Source organism: Diceros bicornis, chromosome 7 (genome assembly GCF_020826845.1).
Source record: "Diceros bicornis minor isolate mBicDic1 chromosome 7, mDicBic1.mat.cur, whole genome shotgun sequence".
In the NCBI taxonomy this organism is placed as follows: Eukaryota; Metazoa; Chordata; class Mammalia; order Perissodactyla; family Rhinocerotidae; genus Diceros; species Diceros bicornis.
The window spans coordinates 74,325,357-74,350,312 of record NC_080746.1 but is presented as its reverse complement, the minus strand read 5'-3'; the positions used below and the strand labels follow the sequence as shown (position 1 = coordinate 74,350,312).

At 34.8% G+C, this 24,956-nt stretch overlaps 1 protein-coding gene across 3 annotated transcripts in view; it reads left to right on the top strand.

The window, feature by feature from the left end:
* Positions 1 to 24,956, top strand: part of SOX6 (SRY-box transcription factor 6) — a 573,709-nt gene that overhangs the window by 179,011 nt on the left and 369,742 nt on the right. For all 3 annotated transcript variants that reach the window (XM_058546045.1, XM_058546046.1, XM_058546047.1), the window contains exon 3: positions 3,507 to 3,579. In XM_058546045.1, the coding sequence (XP_058402028.1) occupies positions 3,563 to 3,579 (17 nt within the window). In that variant the 5' untranslated portion in view covers positions 3,507 to 3,562. The remainder of the gene's footprint in view (positions 1 to 3,506; positions 3,580 to 24,956) is intronic.

Sequence of the window (24,956 nt, the reverse complement as noted above, 5' to 3'; positions counted from 1 at the left end):
ATGATAGGAGGTAGGGGAGAAAAAAATGAAAATTTTAATTAAATAATGTTTTACATATTTTTCTCCTTTGGATTCAATTCCGTCACAAATGATATACAGTTGCTTGGGATTTTCACAGCTTTAATTAATTCAAAAGAGCAGAAAATGAATCAGAACCAGAAACTTATTTATTATGCCCTTCTTTCCTTTAAGTACCATGAAAAACTCAGTGTCTCTCGTGATCATAGGAGTTTGCATTTCCAAGACTTGGGTGTATCCAATTTAAAAATGGATTAAAATAGGCTCCCAAACTTAATAATAAAGGAAAGATATTTGTTTTAGTTTTTCTTTACCTTTCTGTTTATTGAAAGTAAACAGTGATGGAAATATTTAATATTATATTTATTTGTCTATTTAAGTGATGGAAATAAGACATGAGAGTAAAGCACACCTAAACAGCATTTTTGTTTGTTTTCCAAAGATAAAATGCACTTCAGAAAACAATTTACAGGCATGATTTAGGCTTACCTTTCTTTTTCTACAAGATATAGATGCCTCTTGTATTAATGGTGTCCACTGCCTTTAGCCCACTGACAATCAGAACCAAGAAAAGAAATTGTCACAGCTCAGTTAGCTAAAGTGCCAATTAGATCTGGAGATATCATGTTTTAGGGGAAATTATGGAAAGGGTAAATTGAGTATTAATTGAGAACAGGGAAGCACATAATCTAAGTTATAGTCCTGCTTATGCCACAGGTTAATGCAGTTGTGTTTCATTTAGTCCATCTCAAATATGTCTGGCGCTATACGGTTACTACTACTGATAATAATACCAACACTTACAGTAATTGAGTTTCAGTGCCTCAGTACTTGGTGCCTGTTTGTTCTTCTACTTTTCTCTCTTTTAAAATTAGTGCTCTAGTTAGTGAAGAAACAGGAAAATGATTTATATTTCTGGGAAGAAGCACTTTTTCTAAATGAAAAAGTCCTCTAGGATCTGCTGTATAGCTCTTTGGCATGTTCTCTACTATCAAACTGTACGTGGTATTCAGAGGGGCATTTCCAAAGAGAGATGCACACTATGGATCATAAAGAAAAAATTTTGCCATTGGTCCGTTTCTGATATTTTAATTTGCTTTTTGTGCTGCCACCTTTTCTTTCTTTCTCAGCTGTGCAAACTCAGTGATTACTCAGTAATAGCTAAACTTGCCTAAAGCATTCTCATTTCTATTTTAGAAGATAAAAAAGTGCATTTTTACTTATGACTATGCTTCTTGAAATTTCTCCATTTTATCAGTTTATTTTGCTGTTTCCCTAGAGTTGTTTAAACATTTTTTACCCTAAAGATGAGGGTGTGTCAGAATTGTTGCAAGCAAAGATAGAGGTAATCATGTGTGGTTCCTGTTATAAGCTTTGTGTTGATATTGACTGCTCTTTAAAATAGTGCCTCTAAGATGAATCTACTTTTAGCATTTTTTCTTTTTTAAGTGAACTTATTGTGCAACATTTAATCGGCTTTTTCACATCAGTTACATTTTTGTAATATCTTTATCGTCCTAGGATCAATGTAGGCTATTTGAACAAGGGACTTAATACAGAATGAGTTAATCCCTCTGTTACGCCATTCATGTCTTTTCTAGATTTCTAAAGATTGCCTCTTTAAGCACCAACATTATCTTTACAATTTACCTATACATTCTGATTTCTTAAATAGTTTATTGTTTAGAAAATATAGGAAAATTAAAGAAGAGAGTATTTAAAATCACCTGTAATTTTATTACCAGAGATGGCCCCTGTTAAAATTTCGGTGTAATATATGTATAGCTGAGATTATATCATATCTAGTTTTAAGTTATAAATTATAAATTTAATTTCTGTTAAAAAAGCCATCAAGACTCAGAGTTATAATTATGAACATCTGATTCCTGTGCTGCTCCTTAAGTTGAGGGTCTGTTAAGGCTACTTATCTCTATATTGAGTGGCCCCCAAACTGCTCTGCTTTTTTAGTTCTTGTGTCTGCATTTTGTTTGTTATTACAGTCTGTTTCCAGACTGTAGGCTGTCATTTCTCTGTAATTAGTGTTTTTGCCTCTAGTAATATCAACCTTCCTTCCATTCTCTTATCAGCTGCTATTCTATTCGACCATGGGCTGTTCAATTAGGTAAGAAGAGAGGGAAAACTAACATTTTATAGAGTTCATTTTTGTGGTACTGCACTAATACAGGTGCTTGCACATCAATTATACTATTTAATTATCCCAATAAGTCCTTGAATTTTTATTAGTTCAGTTTTTTTTAGATGATAAAGAACCATTTATTGAGCACTCACTATATGCTAGGCACTGTGCTAAGAACTTTACATATACTATGTTAATTGGGTTTATTCCTGCAACACTCCAGTGAGGTGGACTATTTTACAGATAAACATACCTAGATGCAGAGAAGCTGAGTAACTTGCCCAGAATCATACTACTAGTATGTGGCAGAATCGAGATTTGAACCCAGGTGTGCCCCTCAAATAACTAAAAGTGCTATAATTATGTCTGAAGTAAGAGTAAATAGATTCTGAGCTCAGGAATTCTGCTTTAAGAAAAGTAAATAAGCTTTAGTGTATTACCTTGAGACATTTATTTTGGGTTTTGCTTCCTTTCTAATTCTCCTCATTGCTCTATTATAGGGATGTTGCTGTATAAGGGATCTATGTAGTGGTGTAAGTGTGTAAGTGTCTAAGGACAATATTCAGGCCAAATTAATCCTAAAAGAATGAAGTTAAAAAAAATCTACCAAGGAAGGAGCAATTTTTATTATGGTTAAATAAGCCTCTCTCTCATAACTTATAGAATCATAAGTGTATTCTTTGCTAAAGTTCCTATATCAAAGGTACTGACTTACGGATTTACATAGAAGTTAATACAGTAATTAGCCAAAACACTATTGTATTGATTGTCCATAGCTACATTTCTTGGGGAAAGAGGTTTTAATCTCAATGTATATTTCTAATTATACATGAAATGAAGGGGTAATTTCAAGGAACAAAAAGCCTCAATTAGATTCTTTTATCATGGTTAAGAAGTTAAGTGGTGGTTAAGAACATGGTCTTTCAAATTTGTCTGTCTAGAATCAAATCCTGACTCCACCATTACTAGTACAATCTTGGACAACTTAATTTCTATGTGCCTACTTTCTCATATGTAAAATGGAGATAGTAGTAATAATATCTACTTCTATATGGGTTGTTTGTTTTGAGGACTAAATAAGTTAATATGCGTAAAGCAATTAGAATAATTCTTGTTGCATAATAAGTGCTTTACAAGTGTTAGCTATTATTATTTTAATTTGAATTTTTAATCATTTTTCAAATCTCAGAATTCTGTAAAAACTGCTAACAATCTTAAGTTTTTGCCTATCAAAATAGTTTATTTTTCAATTCACAAATAATAGTATATTCCATCATTCTCTCTCTCCTTCCTTAAGACCTACCCTGAAGTTGACAATGACCTAACAATGAATTCTGTAACTACATTTTAGGTCATTTCTTGGACCTAAAGCACAGAAACATTCAAAGTTGCAGTATTTTATTCAGAATGGACACAAGCTTCATGTGAGGTATCAAGTATAGCATCTCTTTCCCCTAAATTGTGAGATTTTCTCTGCCTTTTGAAAATATGATACATTAGGCAAATAGGGTAACAGTGCAGTCCTGCAGCTGACTTGAGTGTTGAATGTGCATTGGTATCATATAATAGAGAGGACTCCTTGTTTATTTGCTATTTTATTATTGAAAGAAAGTTGCAAATGGCTATTTACTCTATAACCTCCCACTATGGTGTGCATGTGCGAGACAAAGATAAAAGCTATGTTTCCTTCGTGGAAGGGTGTGGAGGTTGAGGATGATTTCAAATTAGAAATAATGATGGCAATAGAGGCTTCCCATGAAGGTTCTGAGGCCGCCAAAGGACAAAGGGGAGAAGACTAATTCCTGAAGTTGAGGTATTTGATTAAACATATAGATTGTTCTTTATGTGTACAGGTGCCAGGTATGTTGTTATTTATGAGCTGAAGAGATGGTGTGTTTGACAAATGTGTTTATTGGATGGTTTGATGATGGTTGGGAGAGGAGCAACCCTGAGATATTCAGAAAACCTATAATAAGTAAAGTAAAAAATAAAATATTTTGATAGGCAAAGACTTTTGCTTTGTACGGCTTTTGCTTCTCTTTTATAATGATTAACTGTGAGAATTGGCTTATTGTAATGATGGTTTATTATTTTCGATATTAACATTGACTTAGAGAAAAAAATTACCAGACTTTGATTAGAACGTCTAATGCTTTCTTTTATTACCTTAAGAAACTTTTTTTTGAAAACAGCTTACAACTTTGTCAACCTCAGGTGATTTTATGCTTAAATGTTTATTTTTTGAAGTCTGGCATTGTGCCTGTGTGTGCCTCTTTGTGTGTTTCTACGTGTGTGTGTATTTGGATTGGAGAAGGAGATGGGGAGAGAAGGAGAAATTTTAAGGAGATGGAAAGTCAGTGAAAGTTGATGAAAGGGACTGGAGTTTTGTAATGAAATATGAAAGATTTCAAGCATGTTTTCTCTCTTAGTAGGAAAAAATGAAGCTGACCATATTCTGCATATTTCCGTGAAGAATGTGTGTAAATATCATGTGCAAAATTACAAGAACAATCAAACTTTCTAATAGATGGAAGAAAATATATATGGCTTAAAAAAATTTTAGCAGAGAAACTTTTGTTGAACATACTTTTATGCATAGTGTCCAATTGGGATAAAGTTTTAACAGAATAGGCTGGGCCATTTATAGATTACAACACTTTTAATTTTCTCAATGTTACAAAGTGTTGATTTTGATAAAGAATTTGTTAATGCTATATCAGCATCTCCATGTGGAGAAGTGCTACAGGGTGATTAGTTAGACTTGGGGCTCGTGGCCAAAATTCAGAAATTTAGTCCCCAGTTCATCTGGCCTTCTGAGAATAGGAAAAATCTACTAAGTTTTCCTGACCCTTGATTCCCTATAAAAGAAATTCTTCATTATCTGGGGTGTCAGCTCTTTTCCCTTTTTTCATCTTCTTTATTTTTTTTCTTAAATTTTCTTTTTGTGTCATGTCATTACCATCTTCATCTATGTTTATTAAATAGATACTAATTTTGGAGATACTCCGGGGTTTATATTAGCTTAGTCCTATGAAAATTCTTTCCATTTGTATAAATTTTTACTGTCATTTTAAAGACAAAGAGTCTAACTTTTTACTGTAAGTTTAAAACTGAGGAATCTAAAACTTAGTGAGATTAATTGATTTGCTCAAGATCACATATTTAGAAATCCAGGCCAGGACTTTTGGTACTGCCACACTGTCAAATAATTGATCCTGTTCCATTTTTGTTGTTTTGCCTGTTGATGATCTGTGTCAGCATATTTGTTTTTAATCATCTGTTTAACCATGCGCAATTATCTTCTTTTACTATATCTACCTGTCTGTCAGGAGACGGAAAGGAGATTTGCCTGACGGCTTTGTAGGACTCATTTGCAGCTTCATATAGTGCATTTAAGGGGCTTCATCATTTTAAACAAAATTTCTGATTGGATAGAATATACTAATTCATTTATGAGATCTGCTTTTTGTAGAAAAACTCTCATATCTTCCTGGGTCTGTTTTGACAATAAGAAGGCAGTATGTTATTTTTTGCTTTTCCATAAATTATAGGCTTGTTAAAGAATTAGAATGGATTTGGAGAAAGGAGTAAAATATAGTCTTTCTCATTGCTCTTTTTCTGATTAAAAAAACAAACCGTGGTTATTGGAGAAAATTTGGAAAATGCAAAAAAGAAACTAAAAAAAAAAATTCCATGATGACATCTAGAGATACCTCAAAAATGCTTATACTGATTATATCCTTGAAGTTTTTCTACTTAGATTCACATATTTTCTGAAAGAAAAATGGTATCTTATTACACATGCTATTTGGCAACCTACTTTTTCAAAGTTAACATATCATGATCATTTTCCCCGGGTCACTAAATATTCTCCTACATACCTTTTTTTTTTTTTAAAAAAAAATGAACTTTATTATTTACTACAAAAGTAGCAGATATTGCATTTAAGAAATTTAGGAAGCACATAAAAATAAAAAGAAGAAAAAGCTGCATTCCCATTTTCCAGATATAGTCATTACAGTATCAAGGTGTATACACGTCCAGTAGTCTCTCTCTTTCCAATGTTTATATCTATATCTCCTTTTTAAACAAAAATGGAATCATATGGTAACAAATGCTTTATAATATGCTTTTTTATTTAAATGTATATCATATCATTTACATTTTCCCATGATACCACTATTCTTTTACATCGTTATTTTTAGTAATTGCATACTGTTCTATTTGTGGACATTTCATAGTTTAGCGAATCATCTATAGTTAAAGTCTTTCTGATTTTCCACTATTATTAACAACATTGCAATAAATTCCTTTGTAGCTCAATCTTTGCACATATCTCTGATTTCTTTAGTTTAAATTCTTAGAAATGAATTCTTAGAAGTGTTGGGTAATCACTTTTTAAAGGCATTTGATTCGTATTGCCAAAATGCCCTCCAGAAAAGTTGAACCAGTTTACTCTTACCAGCAGTGTATGAGAGTACTAATTCTGCCACATCCATGCTTGCATATATTATTGTCAACCATTGCCAATATAACAAGTAGAAAATGGCAGCTTACTTTCAGTATAATTTGTATTTCTTTGATGAATGAAGAAATATTTCTTCATTTGATTATTGTTCATTTGCATTTCTTTTCTTTTAAATACATTTCTTGCTCAGACCCTTTGAGAAGTAGCATATATTTTATAGTCAGACTATTGGTGACAGAGTTTGAATCTTGGCTCTATCATCACTACTTATCAGCTCTGTAACCTTGGGTATTTACTTAATCTTTCTGTGCCTCGGTTTCTTTATCTGTAAAAGTTTTCTGTATGTCATAAGGTTGTTGCAAGGATCGAATGAATGAACATATATAAAATATTTAGAACAGTCAAGCACAAAGTAATGCATATTATTCTAGTGGGCAGTTAATTCTTATTGATTTGGAAGAAGTCTTTATAAGCTAAAAATATTAGCCCTTTATCATATATGATGCAGATTTTTTTTCCAATCATGTCATTTTGTCTTTCAACTAAAACTTTTAGAAAATCTATTCTCTCTCATCAAATCTAAAGTTTTATTTTTCTACTTTTGAGTTTCTTCCTTTGGTATCATTTTTAGGAATGTCTTTCCCACCCAACATTATGTAAATATTCCTATATATTTTATACCATTATCACAGTTTTATTTTTTTACCTTTAGTTTTTTAATCCATCTGGAATTCATTGTGTGATATGTACTTGGGATATGAAGAACCAATTGTCTCAGCAATATTAGTCATATAATCCATCTTTTAAATACTACAGTTATCATAGACTAAATGCTTAGAGATATTTGAGTCTATTTTTCAACTTATTTTGTTAATCAGTCTGGCCATTCTTTTGGCACACTTTTAATTAGTGAGATTTTATGTATTTTTTTAATTGAATTACTCTTCTTTTTCAAATTACCTTGGTTATTCTTAAGCATTTGTTTTTCCAGATGAACTTTAGAATAATTTTATCATTTCTTCTCCCATCCCCCAGAAAAAACTCTATTTGTGATTTCTATAGAAGTATAGTAAATTTGTAAAACAATTTGGGATCATATGATTTTTAAAGCTACAATGATACGTTGTATTTTACTTTAAGAATACATTTTTAATTTAACTAATCCACTGTGTTTAGCACATAGGCACCCAACAAAAATTGTTAAATAAATGTTAAATGTGTTAATGCTAACTGTTGAGAATTTAGGTTGTTTTAATTTTTTCTTTATCATAACCAATACTTCAGTGAACATATTTAATATATAAATCTTTGAATAACACCATGATTGCTTTTGTGGAATAAATTCTTAGACATCTAAAATCTAGTTCAACAAATATTTTTAATGATTTTGATATATGGCCAAGTTGCCTTCCAGAAAGGATGCACCAATTTATATGCCCCTCAACAGTTTGAAACCATAGTGTTACAGTCAACTTCTTATTTGTCTCCTCATTTTAAGATGCAATACCAATTTCTAATGAGTTTGAAATTAATATTCCATGATAAAAGAAACATTTTTACTTTTTATAATGCTTGTTTATATTTTCTGAGTATGAAGAAGATAGATGGCACATTACACTTGTTGAATTTAGAGTAAAATACATGTCTCCTCCTCTATAGGATATTAAAGCAACCAGTGTAGATGCAATTCCACATGCTCAGGCAGTCACGTGTGCAGGAAACCGGATGATAATAATAATAATGATACAGTAAATATTATTTTAGGATGATGTCTTCAAGTGAGCTTTCCCTCCCATCCTAAGTTTTTGTCTTTCTTTATACTGTGAAATCACTTCTTCCTCTCTTCTCATAAAAACAAATACTGATTACTTAGTTTGAGTGTCTATCCCATTTTAGTTCTTTTAAGAGTAACAAAGTATTTTCACTGTTACCTAGCGTGAACACCCTCACTCCTATGACCAACTGGCTTTAAGTTGCAATTTTTGTTGGAGGAAAAAATTCATATTTATTTTGTTTTTTCCTTGCATACCTGTGAACTGAGATTTAAACAAGCAAGTAAACTAACCTTACAGTTTTCTGTAGTTGGATGGAAAGAAGCTAATAAACAAAGGGTTTTAAGTACCCTGGTTCCTTCAGTTTTTATTGATCTGTTTATTCAATCCTCAGTCTTCCTCTTTATCCCTTCCTTGACACAGTGTACATACTACAAAAAGAGAATAAGGCTCAATCATGATGGTATAGTTATTACTAATATATTTTAAAAACTGAAATCCTCTTTGCCTAGAAATAAATACCAACAACTTCAATATCCCTGTAACAAACAACTTGACTTTTTTTTGTATAAAAATTTCTTTTGTAGATTGTTTTGAGATTTTTAGTTTCCCGAAGAATAGTATTCCTTAATACTTTCTTTTTTCATTTTGTTTTTCTCTCCTTTTTTCCTTCCTACCCTCTCTCCATCTCTTCCCTCTCCCTCCCCGCTCCTCTTCCTCTCTCTTCTTTCTGTCAGGGTTAAGTTTAGCGAGTGTTAAAGAGATACAACTATCAGCTCTGGCGTCTGAAATGTTCCATCAGTAGCGCAGTAGGTTTTCCTCGTTTTCAACAGTTGCCTGGGGAGATTTAAGTTGCCCTGTGCTGGGTCTGCAGAATGTAGTCATGGGTTTCGGTGATGGCCATGAAGAATTCTTCCCTCGTTTTCTTCACTCATAGAGATCATGTGAAACTCTTACCCTTAGCAAGAGTGCTGTGATTTTAAAATCCAATTTCCTCATATTTTTCCCATATTCCCAGTACCCATATTTTGAAATGAGGTTTTAGCCATTTAAAGACAGGAGTGTAGAGGGAGTGTATGAAGGATTCCACTTATAATTATAGCTAGCTCTCTATCAACATGCATGGGTTTTGTCTTAGGCATTAAGTACAACAATTTTCTAACCCTGGGATTACTTTCCCTTGACAGCCAGCGTGCCTCTCTCTCCCTGTTCCCACTCTCATCTCTCACCTCTTGCCAGTTTTTTTGGAATTCTAGTTTATTTTAATATCGATCTTAAACCAATCTACTTCAAAGGTCCAGGAAGGAAAACAAATCACATTATGTATGCTAGAACTATACATAAATGACTTGAGATTAACCAAATTGTTTTTTAAAAATCCTGTTTGCATTAAATCTGCAATTGCCTCCATTACTATAATAACATATCATTCATCAGAGAAGTATGCAACTATAGATTTTTAGTGAGTTCTTTAGGACCAGGGCCATTTTGTCTGTCTTTTCTGTACAATGCTCTGCACTTTGGAGTTTGGAGATCTGGATTCTAGTTCTAAATCTTCTTTGGTGCTTTGGAATTTGGAGAACTGGGTTCTAGTCCCAAGTCTCTGCTACTAATTAGTAACGAGTTACTTGTTTGAACAAGTTGTTTAAGCTCTCTAGGCCTCACTTTCCTTTCAGTTGTAACCGTGTCTGGCGCAGTGATGCAAAATATCTAATCTCAGCTGGAGAGATTAGGTTTGATGAGTAGAAGATGTCATTACTCTGTTTTAAGATGTGTATAACTTCTGTGTGAGTGAGGAGCCTGAAAAAATAATTTGTGTGGACTAGTAAAGTTTGAAAAGGGTTTAAGAAGTGTTAGTTAATAATAGTGAACTTTTGAGATTTCTTTTTTATGTAAGTTGATGAAATTATACCTATTTTCTCATATAAGACCTAATGGTTTTGGTTAGATAACCCTTTATTTTTAAATTCCCTTCTTAAAAGTTACTAATAAGCATAGTATAGCAGTGAGTTTGACTTTCACCCTGTGATTTTGTACCATGTTTGTCACTTTTTTTAAAACAAGGATACAAAATAGGAAAGCTTCAATAATTACAACAATAAAGAGAATGGGGATAAGTGTAGAAAATGAGAAAAAGAGAAAGAGAATGAACATGAAAGGAATAACAATGAATCTGGTCATTTATTTTTAGGTATTCTTCTGAACTTCAAAAGCAATTTTACTTTACTTTTTCTTGGATTTTGGAAAGGATAAAGCATTGCCGAAGAATAGAGGTGACAGCATAGAATGGGTAGATTTACAAGAGGGGCATAATTCTTTTGCCATATCAGTTTCTTTTTGTTTTCTGCATTACAAAAAAAACCTCGTCACTTGTTTTTTCAATTTTAATTATTTAAAATATTTGAGTTATATTATGGCACATGTTTAAGCAGAGGTTATTTAAAGAAATAAGTCTTTTAAGGTGCTAGATAGGAGAAAATGGTAAAGACATTAATACTAAATTTTCATTTTTTCTGTTTTAAAAATGCATTCCACATGTAATATTTGAAATACCATTTATATTGCTGGAAAAGTTAATTCTTAGAATTAGTTTGAGATGCATTGTCATCATTTTACCTGAACAACTGCTAAGAATGCAGAGGGGTTGGAAACAAAGACTACGAACCTGTGAATTAGTGATAGCATACCTCAGAGTACCTATATGTTAAATTCGCAGAGATTCTAGTGAACTAAAAAACAAATTTACTTCCTGACAATGAAAATATTCTGAACAGGTTTTGCAGATTTTCTGATTTTTTTGGTAGACTTTCTATTGGACTTTCCATGTTTTATAAGAGATGGTTCCTAGATTTCATGTACAGTTCAGGATGCTCTGAATGATGAGGAGGCACTGTCTTAGTCCATTTGGGCTGCTGTGACGAAATACCACAGATGGTAGCTTATAAACAACGGAAATTTATTTCTCACAGTTCTGAGGCTGGAAGTCCCAGATCAGGGTGCCAGCATGGTTGGGGAGGGCTCTCTTCTGGGTCACAGACTTCCCATTGTATGGTAGAAGGGACTAGGGAGCTCTCTGGGGTCTCTTTTATAAGAGCACTAATCACATTCATTAGGGATCTACCCTCATGACCTAATCACCTCCCAATGGCCCCACCTACTAATACCTTCACCTTTGGAAGTTAAGATTTCAACATATGAATTTTGGGGGAGATACAAACATTCAGACCATAGCAGGCATGTAGGGAGCTCATAGAAAGAAAGATTTGGCTTTGTGATATAGGTAATTATAGTGCAGTGTAATGTTGTGAGATGATACCTGCAGAGAAGCTGTAGTAATTGTGTTGAGTTAAAGATGGGTCCAAGTGAATAGCCCTGAGTATTTATTAAATACACCAGGGGCTTAGAGGCTATATTAGTAAAGATAAATAAATTAATTTCTTTTTTTCTTTCTTTCTCATGGTTATTATCTAATAATTCACAGGATATATGATGTATATATGTATAGAAGTATATATATTTTAAACTTATTTGTTATATGCTTTATTCTGGAAGATTAGAGTTAAGCACATGTAAGCCATAAAAGCATAAACTCTTACAGTAAAAATTGGGAATGCCTGGGTATGATTGTACCTCTGGACATTAGAGAAACCCACCAATTAAATTCTCAGGTGTGATGCCACATCATTTACTTGCAAGATTCACTATTTCCAGAGCAGTAGGGGAAGATGTTGTAGATGACAAGAACTATCTAATAGAATAGGAGGCTGAGTTTATTTGGTAGTGAAAGAGTAACCCAAAGAAGGAAGTTGGACCCAAGTGACAAGAACAAAGTATGCAAGGAGGAGTGAATCAAAGGAGGCGACTTCAAACAGTGAGTGGCACAGTAATTGAAGGAGAGCCCATTTGCTTGGATTGACTACTGACACATCTCTGTTTTAGGCATGTGTCTAGAATTTATTTCTGTACATTTTATAGAAATGCAGAATTACACATTGTGAGCTGTCCTTTGTGGCTGTCATTCTACCTTTGAATGATGCAAACATTAGGGACTAAAACTCAATTAGTTTGTGTTATAACTAGAGTTTGATGATGAAATTATGTTTCTTTTTGTGCACTAGTGCTCATAGATGTGCACATTCACACGCTAACACAGTACTGTGAATAATATTCTGCACAATGCTATCTTCCTCTCCCATTGTTCTTGATAAATAAATCTACACTTTATGACATTACATTTGTGAAGCGTTAAAAAGTGGTTGTGTCGTATGACTATGGAAAATTCTGAATATAGTTCACATTAACTAATGTGAGCTTTTATAGCATCAGAAAAAAATAATGAAATGTCAACAAGGCCTTGGATAGGGGTTCATAGTAAATGAAAGTATATTTATATGTCAGAACCTTAATTAATTTTTTTATTAAGGATCTTTCCATTCCAGTTATTCCAACCAGGTGTCCAGCCAGTGAAGTCACAGTTGCTAATCTATTATACAGGCTTTGTCCATCAACATTTTGAGATGGTTAATGATGATTTTATTCTTCATTTACTTTGCTTTTATTTTCATTCTTCTGCAGTTCCCCTTCTGTGAAAGACTTTTAGCTTCTTGTGACCAATGGTTAACTGCATACTTCTTTTGGAGTCAGTTATTATTGCCCTCACTCAACTGGGCTTATCTTTGAGTGATCTTTTGAAGAAGTGGCCTTTCCAAGAAAGTCCCACTCTTAGCTGTCAACTTAAGTCTTTGTTAGTGCTCTGTTCTTCCTATGACTCACACGGGCTTGAGGGGTAGGCTCCTCAGTTTTAAAGCCTGCCATCTGTCTCCACTTTCCCTTTCTTTTTGCCTTTTCTTTCTATGCCATTAATATCATTTTCCTTTTTTTCCAGTTTTATTGAGACATAATTGACATACAGCATAGTGATTTGACTTACATATGTTGTGAAGTGATCACCACAATAAGTTTAGTTAACATCCCTCATATCATTATTTATTTTCTGCTAGAAATATATGTATCTCTATTGTACAATTAAAAAGAAGTCTTTAGTATACTTATTAAAAAGTCTTTAGTATGCTTTAGTATACTTTAGTATCATACATAGTGTGATCAGATGAGGAGTCAGAACTGACAAACTTCCTTTTCTTTTCCTATGTTATTTATTCTGGTCATCTTGAATAACCTGGCTTTTGTAACCTATATTTTTAGTAGGTTTAATAATATATATATCACCAGTCAATCAATAAATCAGTCAATTAATTATTGAATTAGTATGTTCGGTATTATGCCAGATATAAAAGAAGTATAAAATATGATTCTTGCTTTCAGTGAGCTTGCAATATAAACAAATTCATCAAGTATAAAATGTTGAATTTTAGAACATTTACTTGTCTTTCAAAAAATAGAGGCGCCTTATATAATAATAATAGCTAATGTATACTGAGTATTATCTATGGGCCAAGCACTGTGCTACAGTGCTTTAAATATATTACTTAATTTAATCCTTTACATAATTTCTATAAGATAGGTTTTATTATTATTATTGTTACTATTTTATGATGAAGAAAATGAGGCCCAGAGGTCAAGTAACTCGCTCAGGATCACAGAGCTAGTAGATGATGAAGGGATAATGTCAGCCAGGCAGGCTGACTGTTAAATACTGTGTGAGAGAACCTCCATATATCATGTGGTAGGATCATAAATGCATTTTGAGATTTTGATACAAAAATATAAGTAATTTTGGTGTAGTACTTACTACAGTATTAGTTTGCAATAAAGTTTTAGTCTTCAGAGTGAGGTCAAGATCATATATACATGTGCATATATATGCATATATATGCATATATGTCACACTGTGTTTCTGTGTGTGTTTATGTTCATTCATTCTTTGGTGCTTTGGAGTTTGGAGTTTCATTCAACAAATGTTTACTGAACGCTTACTATGTGCCAGGCACCATTGCGGCATTGAAGATATATCAATGAGCAAAACAGAAATTCCTGCCCTCAAGGAGTTTACATTCTAGTGGAGGGAGAAAGGCAATATAAAAAAACAAGACAAGTAAATTATTATATAGTAAGTCAGAGATAAACAGTATGGAGAAAAATAAAACCATGAAGGGGAATAGGGAGAGCCCAGTGTGGAGGTGTATGTAGTTTTAAATCAGATGGTCAGGGAAGGTCTCATTGAGAAGAAATTCTTAGCTCAAAAACTTGAAGTAACCACAAAGGAAACATGCATATATCTGGAGAAGAGTGTACCAGGCAGAGGGAGCAGTCAGTTCAAAGACTCTGAGGTAGAAGTGTGCCTGGGTGTTCAAGGAACATGGATGAGCCCAGAATGGCTGGAGACAAATGAGTGAGGGGGAAATAATAGAGGAAGTCAGAGAAGTAACAGGAGCCAGATCATATAGGAACTTGTAGATCATTGTGAGGATTTTGGCTGTTACCCTGTGTGAGATGGGGAGCCAATGGAACATTTTGAGCAGAAGAGTGATAGGATTTGACTTATATTTTAAAGGATCACTTTGGTTGTTGCTAGGAATAAATTGTAGTGGTGTAAAAGAGTGCATGCAGAGTGACCACTTAAAAGGCTATTATAGTAATCCAGGTGAGAGTTATTGGTAGCTTGGAGTAGCAGTGGAGGTGGTGAGAAGTGGTTATATTCTGAATATATTTTGAATGAAGAACTAATAGGATTCTCTAACAGATTGGATTTGGAGGATGAGAGAAAGAAAGGAATCAAGGATGACTCCATGATTGTTACCTGAGAAGTAAGTTATAAGGAGAGAGTGGCCATTAAATGAGATGGGAAAGGCTTTGGAAGGAACAAGTCTTAGGAAATATCAAGAGCTCAGTTTTGGACATGTTAAACATGAGACCATGCTAGATGTCCAGATGGAGATGTGGAGGAGGCAGAAGAGAAGTAGGCTGGAGATAAAAATTTATGACTCTGTGAAAGTGTACAGATATGAATGTAGTACTCTAGATCTCAATCTGTTGTTCTATTTGAAAGACCCGTTTTCACATTCTTTGGTTAAGGTAGTACGAAAAACAATCTGTATTACGTTTAACTCTGAGTGATGAAAATATAAATTTATTCTGTTGTCAATCTTTTGGTCTGCTTGAAGTGTTATACTGTACCAAGCATAGTCACATCTAGTCAAGAGAACAAAAACCATGATAAACAGTTCAAATAGATGTGATCTAATTGGAGGAGTTTGTTACACAGGTATTGGAAAGCTGAAAAAAGCAAAAAAAGGAAGCTGAGATAACCCAAATATTAATAACTATAGGGAGCAGCCAGCAGCTGTAGGGCTGGTGGAACAAAATGGAAGAAATTGGGTTACTTGAACCTAGGAACTTGGAAAAGCTTGTTACTGGGGCTAGGACCTCTGGGGAGATGGTGTGCTGTGTGACTTGTGCTTAGACCACTGAGGGAAACACGGCATGGCTTATGCTCTAATCAGTGAGAGGAGTGTGGCCAGCTGGTGCTGGTATCTCTGAGGGGGCTAGGCAGCTGGTATTGGGAATGCTAAAAGAAGCCATTGCTGATGGGAATGTAAAATGGTGCAGCCATAGTGTATATTGCTGCTGGAGGGACGCTGACAGGAGCTAGGAAAAGGAAGTCCCTTCTCTCCTCCTCCAACTTTCTAATTTCCCACTAGTCCCTCTCGTTGACAGAACCTGATAGGAAGCCAGCTGGCAAGGGAGCCTGGGAAATATAGTGCCTCAGAATCACAGAGCAGAGAATTGAAGGGTGATGTGAGAGTCAAGAGACAATAAGCAAATAACTGGCACATGTACCGTGATTGTTAAGATGTGAATGAAATTTTGATACCTCATTCCGTTGAAATGTTCAATAAAGTTATATTTAAGTCATAGTACTTTGGTTATTTGTTGATGATAAGCGGAAGATAATATTTGGTCTTGAAAAGAATAAAAACTGATTAATTTTAAGAATGATTTGGTTTTCAAAGGTTTTAAGCTATTTTTTTGTCTCTGGGCAAGAAATTAGGCAGTTTATTCATTCATCAAATGTTCATTGAGCATTTATCATGTGCCAGGTTCTACTATTCTTGCACTTAAAATGTATTAGTGAATACAACAAATAATTCTAGTTCTTGTGGAGCTTATACTACAGATGAGAGAGACAGATAACAATAAGCATGATAAGTAAATAATATAGTATGTTAGAAGTTTATAAATGTTAGAGAAAAAGAAAAAAAATATAGAGTAGGATAACGTGAATTGATAGTGCAAGGAAGCAATGTTAAATAGGATGATCAGAGTAGAGAACATTGAGAACATGACTTTGAGTGGAGACTTGAAGAAGGTAAGATAGTTAGCCACAGGAAGGGAAAAGGTTATTTTCCATCTTTTTTATAATAGCCATCCTAATGGATGTGATGGTGTGTCTCATTGTGGTTTTGATTTGCATTGGCCTAGTGACTGATGATGTTGAACATCTTTACGTATGTTTATCAGCCATTTGTAGATCTTTGGAGAAATTTCTATTTATTTGAGTTGGGTTGTTTGTTCTTTTGTTGTTGAGTTGTAGCAGTTCTCTATATATTCTGGATATTAATCTCTCATCAGATACATGATTTGAAATTTTTTCTCCCATTCTGTAGGTTGTCTTTTCACTCTCCTGATAGTGTTCTTTGATGCGCATAAATTTTTTAATTTGATAAAGTCCAATTTATCTATTTTTCTTTTGTTGCCTGTGCTTTTTGTCACATCCAAGAAATTATTGCAAATCTAATGTCATAAAGATTTCCCCAATGTCTTCTAAGGGTTTTATAATTTTAGCTTTTAAGTTTAGGTCTTTGATCCATTTTGAGTTAATTTTTGTGTATAGTGTTAGGCAAGGGTTCAACTCCATTGTTTTGTATAGATATCCAGTTTTCTCAGCACCATTTGTTGAAAAGACATCTGTTCATTTTTTATCTAAACTTTTTATGAATTTAAGTACTGGGAAAAATGAGATTAGAGATTTATAGTTTTTAGTAATTGTCTAGTGTTCAGCACTCTTTTTTGCTATGTCTCTGTTGCCTGCTATAATTTGCAGAACATAATAGAAATACTGGTAATTGAAGAATTATTTTGTGGGCAAGACACAGTTAAAAGATTACTATATTAGCTTTAATATTTTCTAGGAAAGTTACTTTTATAATGTGCATAGGCTTTGTGTTTGTGTATATATGCTACCTTGAAGTGCTAGACCACAGTTTCTCTGTATGCTAATGTCAGTGTTTAGTCCATTTGGAGATGTTGGCCATATGGCTTTTCCATTCACACTTTTGTGGCTGTAAGCTGCTAGTATTTGTTAGTCTCTCATTTTCATTTTGTGATGTGTCTAAGCTGAGGATGAGATTGAAAGCTGTATTCCAAGATGATTTATAATTGCTTGGGATAATTATCTGAGATAAATCTCATACTTCAGTGGGCCATCCTCTCTCTCCCTTGTGGTGTGGTTACACATTACTGTCTGTGGTTTGAGAGCCAGTTCTTTTCTTTAAGCCCCAAGGGAGAAAATGTGGTTGCATTCTGCATCCTAACTGTGTGAATGGCTTGGGCTCCCAGTGGCATCATTAGAGATCTCAGTAGAGAGCATGCTGTCCCTCTTAGCCTATGATGAATCTGGCATGGTTTAGGGAGAGTACATTCAGAACATTGTCCTTTCCTCTGCTCTTGTTTTGCTGAATATAGTTCTCATATTGGGCCCAATAGAAAACTGAAGGTATATTTAGCCTGACAGTGATAATTCCAATAAAAAAAAAGTACTTCATATAAGGAACTTTACTTCTGCAAAACAAAATCAGAACACATGTAGAAGCAAAATGTGCTTCAGCAAAATCCAAACTATAACTTTTATCTAATCTGAAGAGGTAGACTGCAGATTTGGATTTCCCTTCTCTACTTATTATACTTGAACATACTTCACTTGGATGAACTAGTTATTCTGGCTAACTTCTGATTTCTTTACCATCTGTATCAGCAGTCATCTTTTTATGAGTTATTGATTATTTAATTTTTGCTGACCCAATAGGGCCAACTAATGTTGATGAAAGCTTGTAGGTGATTTTGAGGGTTTTATGCTCTGACCACTTGTCCTGTGATTTTTGTATTTGAGTTACAAATTTGGGACCTGACATTATCTGTAAAGTATGGCACAGAAATGAAAGAACCAGATAGAAGATTTATAAATTGTGACACGGATGTGCATAGGAAATGCTTCAGTGTTAAATAGTGATTCATTTTGAGTACTACGTTTGCCTGGTAAACTTGTATACATCTCAATGCAGAAAGAAAGTAATTATGATAGGTCATGGGTTATCAAATAATTTGGTCTCTATGGAAGCTGTTGAATAGCAAAAGAATGGGATTTGGACCTGGGTATAAATCTTTGTTCTGCAATTTACTTGCAGTATCCTTAAGCCTTTCTCAATATCAGTTTCTCATCAATAAATTGGAAATAATATTATGTGTCATAGACTTGGAAGGATTAAGTGAGATATTATTTGCATCTCTTTTTCTACTTGTAATAGTTCTTTATGGTATAAAAAGCATTTCTCTATGTGTGATTTGATTAAATTGTATGCATATAATTCTATAATTCACTCCCTTTTTGGGATGCCAGGAGGCAAGAAGAATAGGAGTCCTTTCTAACCAGTCCCTAGCAGCTGATTAAACACTGTATGGGAGAACTGGGAAATATGAAAGATGGCAAATGAAATCCTGGCAGAGAGAATAGTCTAATCCCAAAAGACGTTTTCAACAATAGCCTGGGCCCTATGCCTAGTACTTAGAGGGGCCTATGGTCAGACACTCCTGCCCCTCACTGTACCCTTCCCAGAATCTTATTCGTTAACACTTGGCTTTATTAATAAAGTCATGACCACTTGTTCGGCACTGCATATGGTTGGTTGTGATTTCCAGCTGCCCTTTGGGCTAAAGTGTAAACAGTGAGTAGATTGTTATGTTCTTCTATTAAGCTTAAAGCTGTGATCTCATGTCTGTACCACATATGTCTGCAGCCAGAAATATATCCTTTTCCCGATCTCATGGAAGAGGAGCAGCACTGTGCCTGAAAGAGTCTGAATTCATTAGTCTAAAGGCTTTTTACTTTTCTTTTTATTGAAACCGAAGCACAAAATAACGGCAGAAAAAGTCATGAACGTCAGCAATAGGATGTCAACATGACACCAAACAGCATAATATATTGTCAAGATGAACGTTTAATCTGGTGACTGAAATTTCTATACATTTGGCATTTTCACAGAAGACAGAAATGCAGGCAATAATCCAACAATCCACAGTCACAAAGAAAACCTCAGTGCAGTGGGTTTGAAATAAGCACAACAGTTGTCTGAGCGACTGAGAGAATACCCGTTGATAGAACTGGCTCCTAAACTCTGGCCCAATTGCTAATATGCTGGCTTAATTAGCATCTAAGTTTTTTGCTTTAATATGTTGATTAGAGATGCTGTTGTTATTGTTGTTGGTAGTGATTTTTTCTTTTTAAATCAGCTTTGACTGCTTGACATTACAGATGTTTTGACTGTTCACATGGTATGAATGCTAGATAAAACCCTGAAGTTCTAAGTTGTCTAGAAGAGGAAATTTATAATAATGATACCTTTTTATATCTTGCAAGCAAGATGCTTTTAGGTATATATCTATAAATATTTGTTACTTATTTTTCATAGCAGTTTCACAGTAGTACTTTCCCCATTTTCAGATGAGGAAATTGTTAAAGTTTGTTTAAGAGTTTAAATAACTTGCCAGGGCCACAGAGTCTGGATTCCTACCTAGGGCTATCTGAATCTAAAGTTTTGATCTTCCTTCTCTGTCATACTGCTTCTCCTCTTTTTAGCTGATTTTACAAGACGGCCTTCTGGCTTCTGAAATACACAGTAACTTTGAGTATTAATACTAATAATTAATTGCACTACCTTACCTTTGAATGTTGCTTTATACTTTTCAAATTGATATGATGGCCATTAGTTCACGTGTTCTACCTCACTGCCCTGTGAGCTAATCAGGGTAAGTATTATTATCCCTGTTTTATAGATGAGTAAAATAACCTGAGAGAGGATAAGTGATTTTGCCTAATGTCAAATAATTTCTTAGTGACAGAACTAGAACAGGAGTTAAAGTCTTGTTGTTCCTAATTTGGTGCTCCGTGTAGTCTCTGACTTCCTTAAGGGAGGCCTGACTACAGAGTAGATCAACTTTGTAAGTGCAGCTCAGGAAAATTTCCCTTCAGCTAGACTAGTAGGTAAAGTTTTTCTTTCCCTGAAAATGCAAGTCTTGGGGCCACCCAATCATTTTCTAGAAAAACCCACCTGAAAAGGGCTTGTCCTGTAAGTCCTGACGCTTTTTCTGGGAAAAGAATATTAGGATAGGCTTATTCTTGCTGTGTATTGAGCTTAGCTAATTCCTGTTGGAGCCTTTTAGGCCAAGGTCTTGGTCTAAAAGCTGTTAAAAATTCTCTAGCCCAACTGGAATAGAGAGATTTCGGGAGGAAGAAAGGTTAAATTTGAAAATAAAATTTCCTTATATTTAATTTGTTGGGTAATGTAATATGTCAGTAGCATTATAAACTAGGTGTAGTTTCTGAGTGTTGGTGGAAATACAAAAAATATTTAGTAAATCCTTCTTACCATCAAAGAACCCAGGAGAGACAGTGTAGTGATGAAAAAAAAGAAAACCACTGGGCTAGGTATTAGAAGAGCTGGGTTTTAGTGCTGGGTCTGCCATGCCTAAGCTGTGGGACTTCAGGCCAATTTCTACCCTGCTCTGATCAGTTCCCTTATCTGAAAAGTGAAAGAATAGAACTAGATGACTTTTAAAGGTACTTTCATCTCTAAAGTCTTTCAACTTATCTTTTGGCCTCAATTAGAGAAAAATTAAGTGTAAAATTGTGTGGTACTAATAAATACAGAGGTAAGCAAAGATGCAGAGACTCACTGTTGGGGAGCTTTTAGTAACTGAATAGCCCTTAAAAATAAAGTCTTGACTGGTTTCATCAAGATTATTAGGTGTACTTAAAATAGTGCTAGGTCAGGGTGCAGTTCTTAGCTCTACCGCTTACCATCTATTTAACCTTGGATAATTTCTTTAACCATCCTGAATCTCAGTTTCCACATCTGTAATATAGAGGTTACCTCAATTTACTTAAAAACCTTTACTGAGCAGTAAGCATTATGCTAGATGCTGAGGCTGTAAGGTGGACTCTTTCCTTTAGGTGCTCAAAATGTCCCTCTGCCAGGGACATTTGCAATTTAAGCCTTTTCTCTAATACTGGAACCATAGACTCGTACAGGTGGAAGAAATCTTGGAGGTAGTTTGATTTGGACTTAGAATGCAAGCTTTTGAGGGCAGGGGCTTTATTTTGTTCTCCCCAGAATCTAGAACAGTTTCAGGCCAACACATATACATCCTGAATGAATTAATAAAAGAATAATAATGAGAAAAATAATATTTGGGTTAAGTACAGCCTCCCTTATCTGGCACTGTGTGTTTACATGTTTGACTGGCAACGTGCCAATGCTTATGGATCTTTCTATGACTAGAGATGTGCACAGGGATATCCTCTGTGAGCATTATCACACTGGCTGCCTCTGCAATGAAATATCTGACTTGTCATCCCTTGCATAGGAATGTGGAAAGAGTTTTATGTGTTAGTTCTGAGAAAGGGTAGATTTGCTTGTTGATCTCTGCTCCCCAGGAAAGTGTAGAACTCTGAAGCAGACAGTTTCCTTTACGTTGTGGCGTAGAGTTCTGCAGCCATAATGAACTCTAGATAGGCTTGCATGCTTTTTAATTTTTCTTCCATTTTTAGACCCTAGTTCCTCTATACTCCCCACCATACATATACCACACAACACTTCTACATAATCATGCTAAATTTTACTTTCCTCTGGAGAATTACACTGTGCTATATGGGAAAATTGCTTTATTTTCAGGGTTCTAGATGTTCTCCGGTTTTCTTTTGGCATTTGCCTAAATAGAGTCATGGGTCTTGTTTTTCGTGTGTCCATGACACCACTGTGGTCGTACTATGTTACAGAGATTGTTACACTGTCCAGATCCAGGGAGGGAGGCATGAAGTTAGGGAACATGGAAAACAACCAGTAGGGCCTTTTTTCATTACTTCCTATTTTACTTTCAAAGGGGGAGATGTGGAGATTCCTTAACAGAGTAGAGAGAGATGAGACCTGTCATTCTTATGCTTCAGTCATTGTCTGTTTTCCAATCACTACTACTTTTTTTCTCTGTAACACAAGAGGCTCTTCTTCCCCATTTTCTTCAAGAGAAAACCACATGATACAAGGAAAGGAGCTTTGTTTTAGAGGACCTGTCTTTTAGTCCTGGCTTCACCATTTCCCAGCTAAATAGCCGTGGAAAGTTATCTTCTCTGAGCCCTATTTGTAGAGGCTGATTTTGTAGAGATGATAAAACTATTGATTTCACCAAGTTATTGTATGAATTAACAGAAATGATGTACAGGAAGAGGCTTCGCAAATTGTAAATTATGAATTACATACAAACCTATATCATTGCCTCTACTTTCTATCGTCTCTAAATTATCAAGAATTTCTTTTTAAAGTAGAAATGTATCTTGTATTTTCCTCCCTGACTTTTGCAATGACCTAATCAAGTTCAAAAGATTTGGAAATCAGCATTCTGTTTCCCAATTTTTCTTTGGGATCTTATCAGGCCATTTCTTTGACACGCTAAACAGCTGTTGTGTGTCAGTCCAGATGTGGTTGCATTTCACTGGTACAAGATTACGTGATTCTGGTGTAGAGTTGCAGAGTTTTTGCTAACAATGGTTGCTCACTCTGAGGTATGCTATATAATTTAGTGTATTAATGAGAGGAAGTCGGCATGGATGCTTTATAAGTCACAGAAACTGTGTACAAAAATGGCACACTTTGCACACTCTAATTTTTTTTAAAGAGAAATACTTCTCAGTTTTCTTTTCTTCTTATTTTCTCAGCAGCTCAGGTTTTCTATATGCAGACAGACTCTTCTTTTCATATCTCCACCAAACAGTATGTATAGCAGAAGTAATGTGTGAGTTGTCTAATTTTTTAGGGTGTGAGAGTTGTTTAGTCTTAGAACAATGTCTATTGAGTGAAGGAAGTGTTGTAAAGTAGTCAAGGGAATGCTGACTCTGGAGTGAGGCTGATGGGTTTGGATCCCGACTCTGCCGCTTATTAGCTGTGTGACCTTGGGCCAGTCACTCAACTTTTTTGTTCCTTTTTTGTTTCTTTTTCCTCTGTAAAATCAGCATAACAACAGTACCTATATCATCAGTTATTATGATGATTGAATTCATATATATGTAGTGTTAGCTGTTACTGTTATTATTATTACTGAAAACCTCCTGTACTAAGTATATTGGAGCCAATCAACACATTATTAAGCCCTAATGTGTGCTTAGGATTCTGCCAGTTATCTTGGGGGATACAAATTATATGACACAATTCTTGTCCCCTTCTAGAGGCTTAGCTGGGGGTAATGTAAGATATATTTGGATGGTACAAACTGCCTGAGGAACCTACAGGGCACTTACATGGCTTGGCTGGTTGGGGACATAGAACATAAACAGATAGGACAGGGAACTGACAAATGCAAATCTGTCTGGATCAAGGGAAATGAATGTTACACAAATAACTGCAATAGGAATGCAATGGTGGGCTGATATGTTCCTGAAAGGCTTCTAGGGGAGGTAAAATATTAGGTGAGCCTTGAAGGTAAAATCTGGAAATGTGTAGATGGGAATGGTTTTGTGGGGGAGGAAGGAGTAGGGAATGGGAATATGCACATCATAATGTAGTGGAAAGTGTACAGCCAAACAGACCAAGGTTAAAGCTCTGGGACTGCCTCTTACTTGTTTTGTGACCTTAGGTTACTTACTTAGTGTCCCAGAGCCTCGGTTTTCTCTACTTAAAATGGGGTCAATGATATTTACTTTTTTAGATTATTGTAGATCTTAGGGCTAACCTATGTAAAGCAGCTAGCATAGTTCTTGGCACATAGTTAGCATTCGGTAAGTGATATCATTGGGAATAGAGTGTAAAAGTTAAAAAGCATGAGATTTAAAGTCAGAACAGGTTCGAATCTTCTCTACCATTTACTAGCATTATAACCAAAGCCAAGTTACTCTAAGCTTCACTTAGCTCATCTGAAAATCGGGATTAATTAGTAGCTTCATTGTGGAGTTGTTTGAGATTTAATGAGGTATGGTGAAACAGAAGTAATGAACATGGCACATAGTATGTACTCAATACATATTAGCCATTATGTTATTTTTATTGGTATAGCATCTCTCTTCTTCCTCCCAGGTATTTCCTTTGTGATTATTCATATTCTTTCATCCTTTCCTCCCTCTCTCTCTGCATTTACCTTCTTTTAACAGCATTTGTCAGTGGCAATTATAGAGACTGAAAACAGAGACTTGAAGGAATGGAGAGGTAGAAAGTAACTGGTCAGCACCAGTCAGAACCACATGTCCAGCAGAGCACCAAGGACAAGATAAGAAAAGGGCAGCTAA